This window comes from Myotis yumanensis, unplaced genomic scaffold, assembly GCF_028538775.1.
Source record: "Myotis yumanensis isolate MYYU_CA2020_CCGP unplaced genomic scaffold, mMyoYum1.0.hap1 SCAF_3, whole genome shotgun sequence".
NCBI classification, from domain to species: Eukaryota; Metazoa; Chordata; class Mammalia; order Chiroptera; family Vespertilionidae; genus Myotis; species Myotis yumanensis.
Genome location: NW_027223754.1, coordinates 203,733,723 through 203,751,661, shown reverse-complemented (window position 1 = coordinate 203,751,661; position 17,939 = coordinate 203,733,723). Strand labels below are relative to the sequence as shown.

Sequence of the window (17,939 nt, the reverse complement as noted above, 5' to 3'; positions counted from 1 at the left end):
GGGCCACTGGCAATTGGCCGGCTGGCCCTGCCCCAATTAGGGTGTTGGGGGCCGATCAGGGGCGGGGCTGGCCAGGGGGAAGGGCCGTGGGCGGTTGGCCAGCCAGCCCTGCCCCCAATCGGGGTTTTGGGGGCCGACTGGGGGCCAGATCAGGATGCTTGGCTGCTGCAGTGTGTGTCATAGCCACCAGTTGCTCTGGTCATTCCACCGGTCCAGGCGCTGGGCTTTTATATATATATAGATTTTTTCCGTCACCATTTATCCCCTCTACGTCCTTTCCCTCTGCATTCACCCTTCTCCACCCCCTCTGTGTCCATGAGTTCTCTCTTTTTTTTCTTTTTTGCTCAATCCCTCCACACACACACACACACACACACACACACAGACACACACACCCTAACACCTCCAGAGCTGTCTGCCTGCTCTCTATCTAGGAATCTGACTGTTTTGCTTGGTATTTCAGTTTGTTCATTACATTCCATATATGAGTGAAATCAAATTTTCTTTAAGTATGGGCTGGTTGCACCTAGAGACGGGTTTATTGAATACACTGCCCCTCGGGGGGTTCTCAGACCCATGGTTGCCATGAGAACCAGGTAGGCTTTTTCTCCCAGGGATACTGCCCAGAGACTCCTGTTCTTAACTGCTAGGGGAGGGTGTTAGGAGTCATAACATTAGGTCCCTGGTTCCCAAACCCTGCACCGCAGTATATTTTAAATTTTCAAGAGAAAAAGCAGCTCTCAACACCTGTGAGACATGCAGATCACTGGTCGAGGTAGCTCCCCGTGTCAGCCTTGGATCACAACATGCTCCTTTCAATGGCGCTGCATCTTGGCAAAACTGGGATTTGGGTGCTGGCTGTGCAGAAAAGCAAGTACCGTGTGCCAATCAGCGGGCACTAGGAAATACGGGCGATGGGGTCCGGCTGAGTCTGTGGTTTGAGAACTTGTGCAGTCTCCACCAAGCACACACATTCCATTAGTAAGTAATTGTCGTTATTTAAAATGAAAGAAAAACGTTATGTGTATTTTTTTAAATAATTACCAAGTTGTCCTGAAATAAATATTTATCCAGCAATTTAGCTCTAACTACTTAGTAGATGGAAGTGCTTGGTATTTCTCTTGGCCTAGGAATGCCATGAGATAATTCTTGAGATGGGAACTGTGAACCCAGAAAGTCTGGGAACTTCTACATTATTAGGTTATTAGCAACTTCCATTTACTTCTCTCAATATATATATATATATGAATGATTGATTTCAGAGAGGAAGGGAGAGAGATAGAAACATCAATGATGAGAGAGATCAGCTGCCTCCTGCATATCCCACACTGGGGATCACGCCTGCAAACCTGGGCATGTGCCCTGACTGGGAATCGAACTGTGACCTCCTGGTTCATAGGTGGACGCTCAACCACTGAGCCACACAGGCCCGGCTCTTCTCAGCTCTCAACGCTGAGCTCGGGAATTGATTCTGAACGAAATAGCCCTAGAGTCTGGGAGCTGCAAGGCTGGCGAGAAGCTATGGGAATAGAACATACGTAGCGTGTCCCTCTCCACCCGATCTAACCAGGTTTTCATGAACAGATACCACTTCGGAATGCTCTGGATGCACATCTTCCTGCTATAAAAACAGAAAAACAAGCATCCATTTGTGTGCCAAGGTCACGGCTTTATCATCTCCAACTAGGAGTGGCCTGAGTGTCCAGCTGGCCCTGCCGGCTAGTTCTTGCCAGAAAGAGAGACCACAGAGCAAGTGTTCTAAGCTATGGTTATTATTGTTGGTCCATAGCCACCCAGCTATTAGCTTATTCGTAAATAACCTGGTTCAGTAAATTGCCTCATGCACTTATCTTTGTGGGGGAAAAACAACTTTGTCTGGGCCGTCCCGCTGGGAAGGAGCACGCTCCGAACTTGGCCTTCTGTGGGAACCTGCCGGAGACGGATCCGGACGGTGGGGGAGATGCTGGCCACACTTGCCGGAATATTTTCCAGGCTATTAAGATAGGGCCGTGGACTCCACTCTGTGGCTCATGTGTTTCTGTGTTGAGATTAATTTCAAACCGTTACCTGGGAAGGATCTTGGCCCCATTTCCTGTGGTCCCATCTGAGGGGAGATTGGATGGAAAGCATGAATCCCCACTAGCCTTTAGCTTCCATACGGTGCTAAGGCTCCGTTTTCTGTTCATGTTTGGGAGTCTGTTTTCAACAGGCAGCATCACCCCCAGGGCCATGGCCCCTCCTTTCTCTCTGGCTAGACCAGTGGTTCTCAACCTTCCTCATGCCTCGACCCTTTAATACAGTTCCTCATGTTGTGGTGACCCCCAACCATAAAATTATTTTCGCTGCTACTGCATAACTGTAATTTTGCTACTGTTATGAATCGTAATGTAAATATCTGACATGCAGGATGTATTTTCATTGTTACAAATTGAACATAATTAAAGCATCGTGATTAATCACAAAAACAATATGTAATTATATATGTGTTTTCCGATGGTCTTAGGCGACCCCTGTGAAAGGGTCGTTCGACCCCCAAAGGGGTCTCGACCCACAGGTTGAGAACCGCTGGCCTAGACTCTCTTCACTCAGCTATTACCATGACTGGCCCCTGTAGTCATTCTTTCAGCAAATATTTATTGAGTACCTACGATGTGCCAAGCACTATGCTGGGTGTTCAGGTTATGAGAGGGAATGGTAACAATTAATAATAGTTATCATTTATCAAGTGCATGTGATGAGCCAAGTGTTCTGATAAACCACTTATATGTATTATCTCATTTAATGCTCAACAGCAATCCACTGTTCAACACTAACCCAGCAAGTTATCCGCATTTGATATGGAGTAGCTACTTTGCATCAACAAGTTATCCACATTTTGCTGATAAGGAAAGTGAGAAGCCCAGCCAGCATGGTTCAGTGGTTGAGCGTCGACCTATGAACCAGGAGGTCACAGTTCGATTCCTGGTCAGGGCACATGCCTGCCTGGGTTGAGGACTCAATCCCCTGTGTGGGGTGTGTAGGAGGCAGCCAATCAATGATTCTCTCTCATCATTGATGTTTCTCTCTCTTTTCCTCTCTGAAATCAATAAAAAAAATTTTTTTTAAAAAAAAGGAAAGTGAGACACAGAGAGGCTAAGTAACTTCCCCAGGGTCACACAGCCAGTACGTGAGGGAGCTGGGATTTGAGTTTGCATTATTAAACACTCTGTGTGCCCTAGCTGGTTTGGTTCAGTGGCTAGAGCGTCGGCCTGTGGACTGAAAGGTCCCGGGTTCGATTCCGGTCAAGGGCACATGCCTGGGTTTTGGGCTCGATCCCCAGTAGGGGGCATGCAGGAGGCAGCCAGTCAATGATTCTCTCTCATCATTTGATGTTTCCATCTCTCTCTCCCTCTCCCTTCCTCCCTGAAATCAATAAAAATGTATTTTAAAAAATAAATAAATAAACATTCTGTGATAGTGTTTTTCTAGCAAGACACAGGAGGTCCCTATCCTATTGGCTTACATTTCAGTGGAGGAGAGAGGGAATATACACATGAACAGCAATTTCAGAGAGTCAAAGACTGTAAGGAAAAGAGTAATAATAATAATGAACCAGGGTCATTCAGAAGAGCCTTCCCAGAGTGGGCAGGGGAGAGTAGCTACTTCACATCAGTAGTTGGAAAAGCCTCCACTAAGGGGTCATCTGGGTAGAGGCCTGAGAAGAGCGGCCGTGGGGAGGCTTTCGGGAAAATGATTCCAAGCGGAAGGAATCGCAGGTACAAAGGCACGGAGGCAGGGCCAGTTGGCTGAGCGTAAAAGATGACCAGGAACCACGGGATCCAGCCCGTGCTTTTCAACCTGGGCTGCACACAGCTGCCGGGGGGGGGGGGGGGGGGGGCGGGGGGGGGGCTTCCAAAAACGCTGACGCCTTGGTCCCTTTTGGCTGGGGCGAGGTGGACTTTAAAAGGAGAGGGTTGCCGTGGTCCAGTGAGGGATGTGGGTGGCGTGGACCCGTGGAGGTGGCAGCATCTCTCTTTCAGCCCCTGCTCCCTCCGCACAGGATTGTAAATGGCTCTGGGCTGGCCCCGCTCCCTCACAGCCCACCCGTGGTCCACAGGAAGCACTCACATCCTTGGCCTGGAGATCCCGAAGGCTGAGATGCTTGGCTGCCCGTGGCCTGAGTGGGGTTCGGCTCCAGGGCACCACGCTGTGTTCCTGGCCTCAGGGCACAGTGTGAGTTTCTCCATCAGGCCTTTGGCCTTAGCAGAGCTGGCCTTGTCCAGTGTGTGGGTGCGTGCGCGCGCGCGCGCACACACACACACACACACACACACGCACTGCCTGCATACGCAAGCATCACATACGACACGCCACACATATAATACGTAACACACATTGCATATACACACCACAAACTACACACACAGGTCCTCACACACAGAATCCACATGTGCACACCCTCTGCACACACATACATACTCCCTTCTTTCTAACTGGTCTCTCTATCCCCTATCACACCTCTCCATTCAACCCTCTATACAACTGCTTGATGATTTTTCTAAAACACAAATTAGGCTACTTTTTAGCTTAAACTCCTCCCAGGGCCTTTCCAGAGCCTTCGGGCTAAAAATTCTAGCCCCTTACTAAGCTGTTCAGGCCATCTATAGTCTGTTCTCTGAGGACCCCCTTCAGCTGTCCCCCACCTTCCTGCCCCATCGTCCAGTCTGATCCCATTGCCCACCCCTCTTCCCCTCCCCATGCGGCTCCTTCTGCCTCCTCTTTGCCCTTCCTCAGGCCTCTCAGAGCATCCCTGCTGGGTAGTACATCTGAAGTCACATTCATCCTTCCCAGCCCTGCCCAGCTCACCTCTTCTGTGAAGATTCCCTTGACTCCCCAAGGAGTTCCCTCCCTCTTCTGCAGGCGCAGTGGGATGACTGGTTCCCATGTCTGTATCCCCTGCCAGGCAGGTGACCTCCTCAAGGTCACTCTGTATGCAGCACTGGTCCTGGCTTCCGGTAGGTGCTCGAGAACGCGGGTGGGGGGCGCTCACCTTCTTGCCCTCCCACACAGATCAAAGTGGAAAACCAGCATGACTACCAGGACATCACCAGCATGGTGGCGATGGCCAGAACCTACGCCACCACCGAGGCCTTCATCGACTCCAAGTACGACATTCGCATCCAGAAAATCGGATCCAACTACAAGGCTTACATGTGAGTCCCTGAGGGGGAAGGGGGGGATGTGGGAGGAGGGGGAGAAGCGGGGGGGGGAGGGGGGAATGGAGATTAGAGATGCATGTCCAATCCTGTCTCCCCTGCCCCAGAAGGAGGCCCCATCTGCACATCACCTTTCCCCTTTCCACCTCCTTTATGACCTTCTCTGGTCTGTAAGCTGAGGGCTGACGGTCCACCCCGGCTTATCCCAGGGTGGAAGTCTATCTGCCCAAATGAGGGCTGTCCCCCCAGAGGAAGGAAGACACGGGCATGTTTGGGGAACTTCAGGTACATTCAGGTTATGTGTCATAGGAGATGAGATGGAAAGAAACTTGAGGACAGATCAAGCAGGGCCTCGAACACCTCACTGAGGTTGTGGATTTTCCTCTGTTCTCTGCCGATCAGAGACGTGGCATGGTCGGACCTGAATTAATAAAAGGTGGCTCTGGGCCCTCGGGCTGCAAAGGGGATTCCCTGGAACCACTAAGACCAGTTAGGAGACCATGTCAGGGTTCTCTGACTGCAAGCAACAGAAACCACACTTGACTAATTTGATGGAGCTTTTTAAAGGGGATTTATTAGAAAAACATGGATGTTCAGAAACTTAAACAAATTAACAAACAAAATCACTCAGTTATCAGTTTTAGAAATATGAGGGTCCAGGGCAGCCCAGGGATCTGGGTAGCCAGAAGCAATAGACAATCTTCATGGCACCCCGACTGGGAAGCGAATGTCCCCCAATCACCTCAGGACTGCAGTCGAGATTGTGGTTCCACGGAAACAGCGCTGATTGGTCCAACTTCGGCCACAGGCTTGTGGTGAGAGAAAGTCAGAGAAGCAGCATGGAGAGTCCACCAAGATAGCATGCGACAGGCGCAGGGGCATCCCCCAGTGGAAATAGGGAAAAGGAGGGGGCAAGCGGCAGGAAATCCAGCACATTCCCCCAGGGGAGGCTCCGGCAGAGGGTGACTCACTGGGAGCCGTGGTTACAGGAGGAGTGGGAGGGAGTTCTCCGTGAGGTGGGAGGGCCCATCTTCAGAGCATCTCTTCTGCTCAAGGCTCTCTGTCTCTCACTTTGGAATGTTGTTGTTGGTTCCACCTGAAATGATAAGACCCTAGAGAGCCACCCGGTGCCCGCGTGCCAAGCCTTACGGAGCCCTGGCTGTGTGAACGGCGCCATGCGGAGGGCTGCAGGGGCCGGCGAGGGCAGCTGGAAGTCTCTATGTGCTTCTGCGCGGTGCAGTTTGTGCTCTAGGTCAGGGTCAGCAGATGACAGCGCACAGGCCAAATCCAGGTGCCACTTGTTTCTGTAAATAAACTTTTACCCATCATGCCCGGCCAGCATGGCTCAGTGGTTGAGTGTTGACCTATGAACCAGCAGGTCACGGTCTGTTTCCTGGTCAGGGCACATGCCGGGGTTGCAGGCTCGATCCCCAGTGCAGGGCATGCAGGAGGCAGCCGATCTATGATTCTCTCTCATCATTGATGTTTCTCTCTCTCTCCCTCTCCCTTCCTCTCTGAAATCAATGAAAGTATTTTTTTTTAAATAAAGTTTTACCCATCACAGCCATGCATGCCCATCGATGCATGGTCTAGGGCTGCTTTTGTACCACCTGGATTGCCTGCACCGAGGGTCAGCACATTTTTCTGCAAAGGCCCGGATGGTAACTGCGGGCCTTGCAGGCCCTGCAGTCTCTGCCGTTGCCTGGGAGGCTGGAGAAGGTGCAGGCAGTTGACCTATTTCCTCCAAAGAGATGGAGCCCGTTCCCAAGGAACACCTCGGCCCTGTCCCGCCCATCAGGCTCTTGCACCCGGGAGCCAGGCCAGACCTGCGGCGGCTCTCTGATGCCCTCGGGGTGATGATGTCCCCTCCTCCCTGAGCCCGCTGAGTGAGGGAACATTCTGGTGCCACAGTCCAGTGCATTCCTGAGGCCTCCGCCGCCCGTCATGGTATCACTTCCCACCTCTCCTCGCTGTTCGAGTTTCCACTTGACATTGACTGCACCTTGTCCCAGTTCCTCTCCTTGAGGATTACCTCACTGCCGCATTCTTCATGCCGAGCCTTTCTTCCCTGACAGCCCCAATTTGTCATTCGTTACGGCGTTTCCTGGACCCTAAGCTGGCCCACATCCCAGGGAGGGGGTTCGTGGCAGACCTCAGGGGAGGACAGTCTCTCCGCCCTTGCCCGCTCAGCCTCCTCTCTGGCCCACCTGCCGCCCTGCTCTCGGGCCTTTGCTACTGGAGTGTCATTTTTCCAGGCCTCTCCGCAGAGCTAGGAAAGATACGTGTGTACCTTAACCCAGTCCTCGCATACCGGTGATCATTTCTATAACATTTTCCGTCTGTGTCTAAAGCTAAATGGAGTTCACATTGGTGCCTCCGGCTTCCATCTAGTCCCACAGGGTTCATTTGGCCTTCCCAGATTGCTTATCTAAACGCCCCACTCCAGCAGGGAGTCCTGGCTCCCACCATCCGCCATCTCTGTCCTTAGGTGCAAATCCCACTCTACATGCAGATCCAGTGTCCCCACAGCCCTATAAGAAACACGTTACCGACTGTGATATAGGGCTTCGCACAGTCCCTTTCGTACTGACTCGCCGTCTCCACTCATTGCCGAGGTGACTTAGGGCGGCTCCTCCATCCCCAGCCCCACCTTCCTCCATGAGGGGGTCATCGTCATACATTTGCAACCCAGACAGACAGACCCTTTTGTCACAGTCTAGGCTCCATCGTGCATGCCAGTAGCTGGATCACTTTAGGGCCAACTGACTCTTTCCCCCAAGCCTGCCAGGGGCTCTGCCGTGGCGAGTCGCAGTTCAGAGCATGGAATTTCTCAGATAGGGTTTGGTGGCTCTGCCACTAAGTGGGGATGATGATAAAATAATATCCGTCTTGTTAGGTTCAGTGAGGCTGAAAGAAGCCAGTGCTTATAAAGCCCTTAGACCCGTGTCTCACACATAGAAAGCACTCATTAAATATCAACTCGCACCATCATTATCTTCTTGGAAGGAGAGCGGTCTGGCTCTGTTCCTGCTGCCTCTGGCATTTGAATGCCTTCTTCTCTCGTTTCCACTCACTGAGAAATCATAGTAGCGCCCATTGTACTAAAAGATTTGGGGGGAAGATTTCCTTTAATCCACACAATACCCTGGAAGGATGGTACTTTAATGATTCCCATTTTACAATGAGATAATAAAGACGCGAGGGTGCTGACCATAGTTATGCAGCTAGAGAATGCAGGGACCAAGGTTCAAACTCACATCCGTCTGACCGAGTCAGTTTTGCCTCCTCTTACCCCAGGATAGATCCCACGATAGCAATCCCTACTCATCCTCCAGACACATCCCACTGGCTACCTTCTGCGGTCGCAGTAAGAGACTCTGGTTTGGTCGTGGCTTCCCCAGAGCGCCTCTCTCCTTGTGTAGATCGATAGCCCCACCATGCCTAGCCTCTGGTTTTAGACTAGTTCCCCCTCTAGGTAGTGAGCAGCCTGAGGAGGGGTCACCTCTGTACACCCAGACCACTTCCCAGGACGCAGGATGGCCCAGTGAGTCTTTGCCAAATTGAATGGAGTTCAGTTGAGCTGAACTGAATGAAACTGAACTGATGTGAACCTTATCGATGTCTCTGTTTATCAATGCCCTTTGGTCATTATGACTCCTATTGGCCGCCATCTAGTCTCTTCTGTACTCTTTTCTTATTTAGGACATATTTTGTAGCAATTCCACCCCCATCACCATCCGCCACCATCACCCTTTAATCCCCACCACCTGCCTGCCCTTGTCCATAAAACAAATAGCTTTACCTCTGCCACTTTGTTTATAGCCATTCCGTCTTTGCCAAGTGTACATGTGCCATTGGACAAGGTTTGTCTGCATTCTGCACACACAGTCCCTTCCTCACCAGCTCCATGCCAGGTCCCACTGGACATCAGGGGACGAGTCAAACGTGTCCCCTGTAAAGCAGTCATTACAGGTGAGATGAGCATTACTAAACACTGGTACAGGTGTAGTGCAGGGGGGTCTACTCTTGTTGGGGAAGGTGGGCTGCCAGGAAGTCACATTTCAGGCGAAACTTGAAGGATGAGTAGGACTTAGGACGGCAAGGATGGAGACAAAGACTGGACCAGGCAAAGGAGAGGAGATGTGTGGAGGCCTGGATGTAGGAAAGAGCCATGGGCATGGGAGCACCCAAAGGGAGGTCAGTTGTTGCCGGGCAGAAAAGACAAGGGAACTGAGAGGGTGATGAGGCCAGAGGCCCTCCTGGTCTTCACCATGGAAAAGTAATCACTCCTCTCCATGGGTCGTTCTCCCTACATTTGGGAGCTGTGAGAAAATCCCAGAATCCCCAGGGGTTATGCTGGCCTAGTTCTCAAAAAAAGAGGCCAAAGTTTGGGGGATTTCATTAGATTGTGTAGACGTTTTTTAAATTTAATTTTTAAACTTCAAAGGTGGCTTTGGAAAAGATACTAAGATCCAAGAAATACCCAAAATGCCAAGGTTGTGAGTTTGATCCCCTATCAGGGCATATACAAGAATCAACCAGTGAAGGCACAAATAAGTAGAACAACAAACCTATGTCTCTCTCTCTCGTTCTCTCCCTCTCTCTCTCTCTCTCTCTCTCTCAAGGAATCAGTTAAAATTGTTTTTTAAAAGATCCAAGAAATAAGGCAATCCACATAAAAGATAAAGCTGAAGACAGTATGTGTCCCTAAGAATACATCTCATAATGAGAGCCTGATATTTGAATCAGAGCCTCCTGACAGCCAAAGCAAAGACAGAAAGCAGATCAGGGGAACCTGTCCCTAACGCCCTCACTGTGTTATTTGTTCTGATACAGGAGAACCTCCATCTCTGGCAACTGGAAGGCCAACACAGGCTCTGCCATGCTGGAGCAGGTGGCCATGACAGAGAGGTGAGAAAGGGGGAAGCCGCAGCCGTGGCAGGAGATGGGTGAGGAATACAACAGGAAACTGAGGCTACAAGGGGAAAGGCTCACCCAAAATTATAGAGGGAACTGACAGCAAGAATTCAGGTAACTCACCTGGCTGGTGTGGCTCAGTGGTTGAACATCAACCACGGTTCAATTCCTGGTCAGGTCACATGCCTGGGTTACTGGCTCGATCCCCAGTGGGGGGCGTGCAGGAGGCAATGGATCGATGATTCTCTCTCATTGATGTTCCTAACTCCTTCTCCCTTCCTCTCTCTGAAATAAATAAAATTAAAAATTAAAAAGAAGCGTCCAGATCGCTGGTCTCCCACGCTGAGGGAGAGGAGGTCCTAACGTTCTGACTGAGAGGCAGGGTGTTTCTGTGGCCTGTGGAATCAAACAGGATCTGGGTTTGGAAGCCAGCACATACTTATTACCCTCTCTGACCCTCAGTCTCCTCATCAGTAAAATGGGTTAAACCTTCCTGATAGAGTCGTTGTGGGGGTTAGAAAGAATGAGGAGTCAACCCCCCACAGAATGCCTGGCACACAGTAGGAGCTTAGTAGACATGAGTTTTCATCCTTCCTTTTACTCAGGGGTCCTCAAACTACGGCCCGTGGGCCACATGCAAATACAAATATTGTATTTGTTCCCATTTTGGTTTTTTACTTCAAAATAAGATATGTGCAGTGTGCATAGGAATTTGTTCATAGTTTTTTTTTAAACTATAGTCCGGCCCTCCAAACGGTCTGAGGGACAGTGAACTGGCCCCCTGTTTAAAAAGTTTGAGGACCCCTGCTTTTACTTCTATGATCTCACATGCTACAGTTTAAGGAAAGAATTGAACTAGGAGCCAGGAGATCTGGCCAATCTGGGCTCTAACACCATCTTACTGTGTGACCTGGCCATGCCGCTCTCCCTCTCTGGGCCTCAGCGGGCATTGGCAGATAAGATGAGAGAGCTGTGCTAAGAGCACTTGAGCCATGATCTCTCCTCATTCCAGGCCTATGGCTCAGAGACACAAATAGATCTCGGAGTAGGCGTGCCCCGTGTGACCCTGGAGAGTGGGGTGAGAAGCAAGAACATTGACACAAAGTCCCCTGTGACTCCCAAATCCAGCCACCACAGGGGAAGCCAAGTGCAAGCCGGGGAAATGTCTCAGATACAACCATCCCCTTGTTGCAGGGGCAGAGTCCAGCAGGAACTCTAGCCCCTGCAAAGCAAACTGGCCTCGCAGCCGTCAAGTGGCTGGAAAGGGAACAAAAGCAGCGGGTCCAGAGGGCCAGGCCCCTGGCCCGGAGCAGCCTGCTGGGCTCCCTCACATGCCCGCCCCAGGCTCAGGGCAGAATATGCTCTTTGTCCCCCTGCAGGCTCTTGTCTAGCCTGGTCCCTGGAACTGGGAGGGCGGCCTGGGAGGGTTTCTGAAGCCCTCCAAGCAGCTTTCCCAAGGGAAAAGGGCTGCTGGGGTGGCGGGGTGTCCCGAATGGATCTGGGTGGAGGCAGGGCAAGCTCTCCATTACTGTGGAGCCAGCAAAGTTCCAGGTGGGACTGGGGGGATTTCTCCCAACTCTTATTGTTGCTTCCCCCACCCCCTCATCATTCCTCTCTCCTGCTTGCCTGGCTCTCTTTCTCTCTCTCTCTCACTGTCCATCTATTTCTCTGCCTTTAAAGTTTTTTTTACCACTCTGTCTCTCCCACTGCCTTTCTCTGTGTCTGTCTCTTCTGTCTCTCTTGCCATATGTCTGTTGTTTTTTTAATATATACTTTTTATTGACCTCAGAGAGGAAGTGAGAGAGAGAGAGAAAGAGAGAGAGAGAGAGATACATCAACAATGAGAATCATTGATTGGCTGCCTCCTGCATGCCCCACACTGCAACCCAGGCATGTGCCTTGACCTGGAATCGAGTGCATAGGTCATAGTGTGGCTCAACCACTGAGCCACACTAGCCAGGCTGTCTGTTATTTCTTACCATATCTCTCCATCTCTGAATGGGCCTGTGCCACTGTCTCTCTCCCTGCCTGTTTTTCTGTGTGTCTCTCTATCGCTTTGTCTTCATCTCTCTCCCTCTGCTTCCCTTCCCAGCTCTCTACCCCCCACACTCACTCACTGTCTATCCATCCCTGCAGGTACAGGCTGTGGGTGGATAGCTGCTCAGAAATGTTTGGCGGCCTGGACATCTGCGCGGTCAAGGCCGTCCACAGCAAGGATGGCAGAGATTACATCATCGAGGTGAGGGCGGCAGCAGAGGTGCTCCTGGCCTGGCCCAGCCGCCGGGCAGGTGTGCGGAGCGGAGGGCTCCAGGTGTGCTCCCGGCATGGCCAGCCGTGTCCGACTTGAGCCTGGGCACCTGCAGCCTCACACATCCCCACCCCCACCCCCAGCTGCATCTCAAGCCTGTGCCCGGGGCCTCTGAGCTGGGCCCCCACAGCCCCCGGCATGCGGTCTGCCGGCACCCCTGACCCCTGAGCCCCCGGGAGGCGAGAACATCAGGCTACCGGGGCAGGTTCTCTCCCATTGGGCCGCTGACATTTCCTCAGTGTCCAGCTGTGTAGTCACCACGCGGAGTTCCCATCGCCAGTCCGGTCAGTAAACATATACTCGGGGTCATGGGCCAGGCACGGCGGCTCTGGGGACACAGAACAGACCCCGGGTGTGCGGCTGGCAGGGAAGGAGGAGGATAAACAAGCGATGGGGCGTTGAAGGGTAGGAAAGGGGACACCGCTGTGCAAGCGTGTGAACGGAGGGAAAGCTGTTGGGACAGTAATTGTAAGACAGAAGTCCGAGAGGGGCCGTGGGTCCTAGACTCCCTCCCACAACCCCCTGCGGTCCTCCAAGACCATTACTCCTAGCCTTTCCCCAGCTTCCCCTCCGTGCTTCTCCCATCCCACAATCCCACAATCCTCCTCTCTCCTGACTCCTCCCACGTCTCTCGTGCTCCCACAATCCTCCTCTACCATCCACAATCCCACAATCCCCTTCTCCTCCGACTCCTCTCATGTTCCTCCTGTTCCCACAATCCTCTACTAACCCCAGTACCCCTTCATGTTTCTCCCAATCCCACAATCCCTCTCTCCTCCGACTCCTCCCCTGGCTCTCGTGCTCCCACAATCCCCCTCTACCGTCCACCATCCCGCAATCCTCCTCTACCACCCACAATCCCACAATCCTCCTCTACCATCCACAATCCCACAATCCTCCTCTACCATCCACAATCCCACAATCCCCTTCTACCGTCCACAATCCCACAATCCTCCTCTACCATCCACAATCCCACAATCCCCTTCTACCGTCCACAATCCCGCAATCCTTCTCTCTCCTGACTCCTCCCAAGTCTCTCATGCTCCCACAATCCTCCTCTACCACCCACAATCCCCCTCTCCTCCAACTCCTCCCCTGGCTCTCGTGCTCCCACAATCCCCCTCTCCCCGCCATGCATCCTCTGTGCCTCTCCTGCTCCCACAGTGTTTCTCTGCCCCCCACTCCCCTGCCCTGCCCCCCTCCCCACCAGAGCTCACGTCTCCACTGCTTTCCCCTGAGAATGCCCTCTGGCCTCAGCTCTCCCTTCTCTCCCACTTCATGCCGCGCTCGCCCCTCCTTCGAAAGCACCTTCGCAGACGCCCACTCCTGGGGCTGCTCACACGAGGCCCGAGCTGACCCAAGGCCAGGACAGGAGAGGGAGCCCCGCCCCACCCCGCCTGGCTGGGCGCTGCAGCTGCTGATGGGAAGCACGTGGCCTGCAGGACCAGCTGCTCGTGGCCAGGAGACCGCGGGAGCGGCTGGTCCTCCAGGCCTGGTGTCCACCACTCCCTGGGCCCACAGCGAGCAGGACTAGGTAGGTGCCTGATGGGTGGGAGCCCTGCTGCTCTCCTCCAGCTGTGCCGGGAGTCACGGCCCTGCCCAGGGAGTGGCTGCCCTTGGAGGTGAAGGGAGGAAGCGCCCACGAGGGGCTGCGTGTGTAAGTGCAGGCCTCCCCTGGGAAACAGCTCCCCCTCGGGTCCAGGAACGGCTGCCCTCTGGCTGCCACCACACCTGACAGCCCCCCAGTGGCGCCTCTGGGGGCTGGGGGGGCGGACACATTGAAGGTGCAGAACTACCGGCCTGCGCACTGGCTCCCAAGCCAGCGCCACGCGGCTCCAGGGGCAGCGGGCCCCCTGCCTGCTGAGGTGCCCTGCGAGCCTCAGACCCAGGTTGGCCCCCGGGCCCTCCTGCATCTCTTGAGACCCCTCCTGGCCCTCCAGCCCCTGCATCTCCTCCCGGGACCAGCGGACATGAACTCAGGTTTGGCGCGCACACAGTGTTCATTCCTTCACCACTGAACCCCGATCCTGGGTGCCAGCCCTGAGCCAAGTGGTGGGGACACAGCGGGGAGCGCTGCCCCCTGAGCTCCCATCCAGACGGGTGAGGACTCCTGGCCTGCGCTCCCCCCCACCCTGTGATTTAGTCCCTTCGCTGCATTAGCATTCTCTCTGCCCTAAAGCGCCTGCGTCTGGGAGTTTCCTCAACTTGCACCCTTAGGGGGAAAAACGTGCACTCTGGGCCCAGGCTCCCAGCCTCCGGGCATTCAGGCTGGTCAGAGATGAAGGACCTTTCCCATTTACCAAAAAAATCACAATAGTGAGTTTGGACTTGAAAAAAAAGCAAGAAAACAACTTTTCAAAAATGTTCCAAAAGGAAAAAAAGATGGCTTTTCAGACTTTTTCTTTTTTCTCTGAGAAACATTGCAGAGTTGTTTCCCTTGCTCTGAGTTTAGGGTGGGGTCAAGGGAGATGGGGAGTCTGCTACCAGGAAGATAAAAGGTGTTTTTCCCCAGATCCAAAAATACTGTTCCCTTCAGGCACCTCTGTGGTGAGAACATAAGATCTGTGTGGTGTGTTTTGTGAAGATCCTCACAGTGAAATACTCGAGGGAAAGACCCTTGAACTTGTCCCCCGTGACCTGTCCAGGGAATGACATTGCTCACTGGAAAAATGTTTCCCCGGGGAGACCAGTGTCCACTTCCTTTGGCTGTGTCCACCCTGGGGATTCCAGAATGTTCTGATCCCAGGTTCCTGTGGGGGCTGTTTTCCATTACAGGGAATGTAGGAAACAGAAACAGGTGGGCAGGGTCAGGGGGAGAAGGGGCAGGCCTGTGCCCTTTTAGACAGACTTCACGGTTAAAACTCAGCTCAACCCACGCCGACCGAGACTGTCCACATGCCAGGCATTGAATTTGGGGTACCAAGGACCCACGCCCCAATGGGAAGAGCATTTTCACAACCAGGTTAGAATCAGCACTCACAACTCTGAGAAACGTTTCCTAGCTTCCAACTGCAGTGGGTGCTTTAGACGCGCAGACCTCGACAAGCCTCAGCTGCAAGGGTCTTCACAGCTGCCCAGGCCCCGCAGTTTACAGGTGATTAGATCAGTGGGCCACAGAGGAAAGGGGCCTGCCCAACCCCACAGCAAGTCCGGAGCAGGACCTAAGCCTGGAACTCAGGTTTCTTGTTCCCAGTTTTTACCACCGAGAGCTGTTCCAGTGCTTAGGGAGAGAGAAAAGGACCGCGGTTTGCTGGCCCTGTGTCCTTGAACTTGCCACATCTTTGACCCTCAGTGTCCTCATGCTTAAGATGAGGATAATAGTAGTACCTGCCTCACAGAGCTATTCCGAGGTTTGTGTGAGATCATCCATACCCAGTGCTGAGTACAGTGCCTGGCACATAGTAAGGGCTCAATAAATTATAGCACTTAGTGTTCTTATCATTATGAGCTGGACTTTTCATGCCTCCATCAACAGGTAAGTAGTGAGGGTGTACCTGTGTAGCGGGACACAGGGCCCAACCCTGACGTTAGGGGCCCATAGTCTGGTTGGGGAGACACCAGTAAACAGGACATGACATGCTGTGGGGTAAGCTCTCCAGTGGGATGACCGAAGCGAGGATAGCAGGAGGACATGGGATAGGGGGCTTCTCGGAGCTCACTCACTCAGAGGGCTTCCCAGAGGAAGGCTAGGTAGGTGTTTCCTGATGGTGAGAACCAGGTGAAGAGTGAGCTGAGGGAATGACGGGCACAAGGACTCGGGTAGGAGAGAGAACCTGGTGAGTCCAGAGCTTGGGAAAAGGGGAAACGAGACAGTGATTTTGATGGAGGTTCGGTGGGTGAAGAAGTGGAGGAGTAGAGAGAGGACCTACCAAGGCCTCACTCCCCTTCAAGACCTTCTACAGCTGCTCATGCCTGGGGAGCCACCTGGATGTTGGGCCTACTGGTCTGTGACTTTGGGCAAGTCCCTGTACACTTCCGGGCCTTGGTTTCACAGCTTCAGAAATAGCAGGATGGGTAAATATGATCTCGCAGGCCCCTCCAAAAATACGTGCTTTGTCTCCTTTGAGAAACAGCCCACTCCCTGTGGAATGAGTTTCACTCCAGGCTTATGATCCATCAGAGCCCAGAGAAAAGGCCTTTCCTCTTCCCTCTTCTTCCTGAACCTGGGGTCAGCTCAACCCGTGTCATTTTTTTAAAATTTTTGGTCATAATCGAACCCGCACTCCACTGCTTCTGGCTTTGTGGAAAGCCTTGACCTTGGGCCAAAGTTCAGGAAGCCAGCCCTGACCTTGGGAAAAGAGGGGGTGGAGACCAGTTCCCCAAAGAAAAGAGCAGAAAAGGTCAGCGAAGGCTCCGGGCCCTCAGTCACGTTTCTGTAGTCCAGTGAATGTAGGCTGAACTGAACTGAATGCAAGGAGTTGGTCTTTAGAAGGAACTGCGGGGAACTGGATGTCTCCGGGGGCGGGGGGGGGGGGGGGGGGGGTGGTTCCCAGCTGGAGGCGCTGGGCTGGGTGTTTTCATGGAGAACATCGCCATCTAGTGGTCAGTTCTGTTCTGAGCGCTGAACCCTCTCTCCTTCCTGCTGCTATGGCATGCTTGTCCCTCAGGTGTGATTTCTCCTGCAGGTGATGGACAGCTCAATGCCTCTGATTGGAGAGCACGTGGAAGAGGACAAGCAGCTGATGGCCGACCTTGTTGTCTCCAAAATGAGCCAATTCCTGATGCCAGGGGGCACAGTGCCCTCACCCCTGAGGCCTTGGGTAAGATCCACAGAAACAAAGGAGACTTTGTTGCCATCAGAAATGCCAGTCTGTCTGAGAATGGGAGGCCTCTGGATCCAAAGGAGATACCCCCAGGAAGGAACCAGCATAGGGAGAAAGGAATGGGTTGTGGACGGAGGCTGGACATGGGGCACAGCTTCTACACCCTGCTCCTGACGGGGGAGTTGGGGAGCTCCAAGGGGCCCTTCGTCCCTCCATCCTGGGGAGAAAAACATCGCCTCAAAAGGGCTTGGGGGTCTGTGGGCAGAGATTATTGTGAGAAGTCAGTTGCCCCTTCTGTGCCCTCCATCCTGGGCCTGAGCAGGGGGCAGGGTGTGTGTGTGTGTGTGTGTGTGTGCATGTGGGTGTACACACATGCCCTTTGTGTGATCTCAGCGCACTCAATAGACTATTGTGTCTTCCGTTTCCCCATCCCCCAACCTGCCAAGCTCCCACATAGCTCCTCCCCTCCACAGTCCTCACCATGGATTACCAGGTCATCCTCCAAAGAATGTGTTAGTTTCCCAGCTTTCTGGAAAAACAAGTGTTGAAACCAGCTCCCCCCTTTGCCCACAAAATCTTGAATCTGTGATAACAGGCATCGGATTCATGGTTATACTTGAAGGGGTTGCTGGCTGGGAGGGGCTCAGAGCAGCCTTCTCCATGGGAAACGTTCTGTTCTGACCTGGGTGGTGGTCACGTGGGTGTCCACACATGTAAAAATTCACTGTGCTGCACACTTGAAAATTGCACACTTTA

The 17,939-nt window shown here is 52.9% G+C and overlaps 1 protein-coding gene across 1 annotated transcript in view; it reads left to right on the top strand.

Moving 5' to 3' along the window:
* The window catches only part of SYN3 (synapsin III), a 362,492-nt gene that overhangs the window by 331,232 nt on the left and 13,321 nt on the right, over nt 1-17,939 (top strand). The window contains exons 7-10 of the mRNA XM_070410991.1: nt 5,050-5,192; nt 10,032-10,106; nt 12,249-12,351; nt 17,046-17,180. Of these exons, the coding sequence (XP_070267092.1) occupies nt 5,050-5,192; nt 10,032-10,106; nt 12,249-12,351; nt 17,046-17,180 (456 nt within the window). The remainder of the gene's footprint in view (nt 1-5,049; nt 5,193-10,031; nt 10,107-12,248; nt 12,352-17,045; nt 17,181-17,939) is intronic.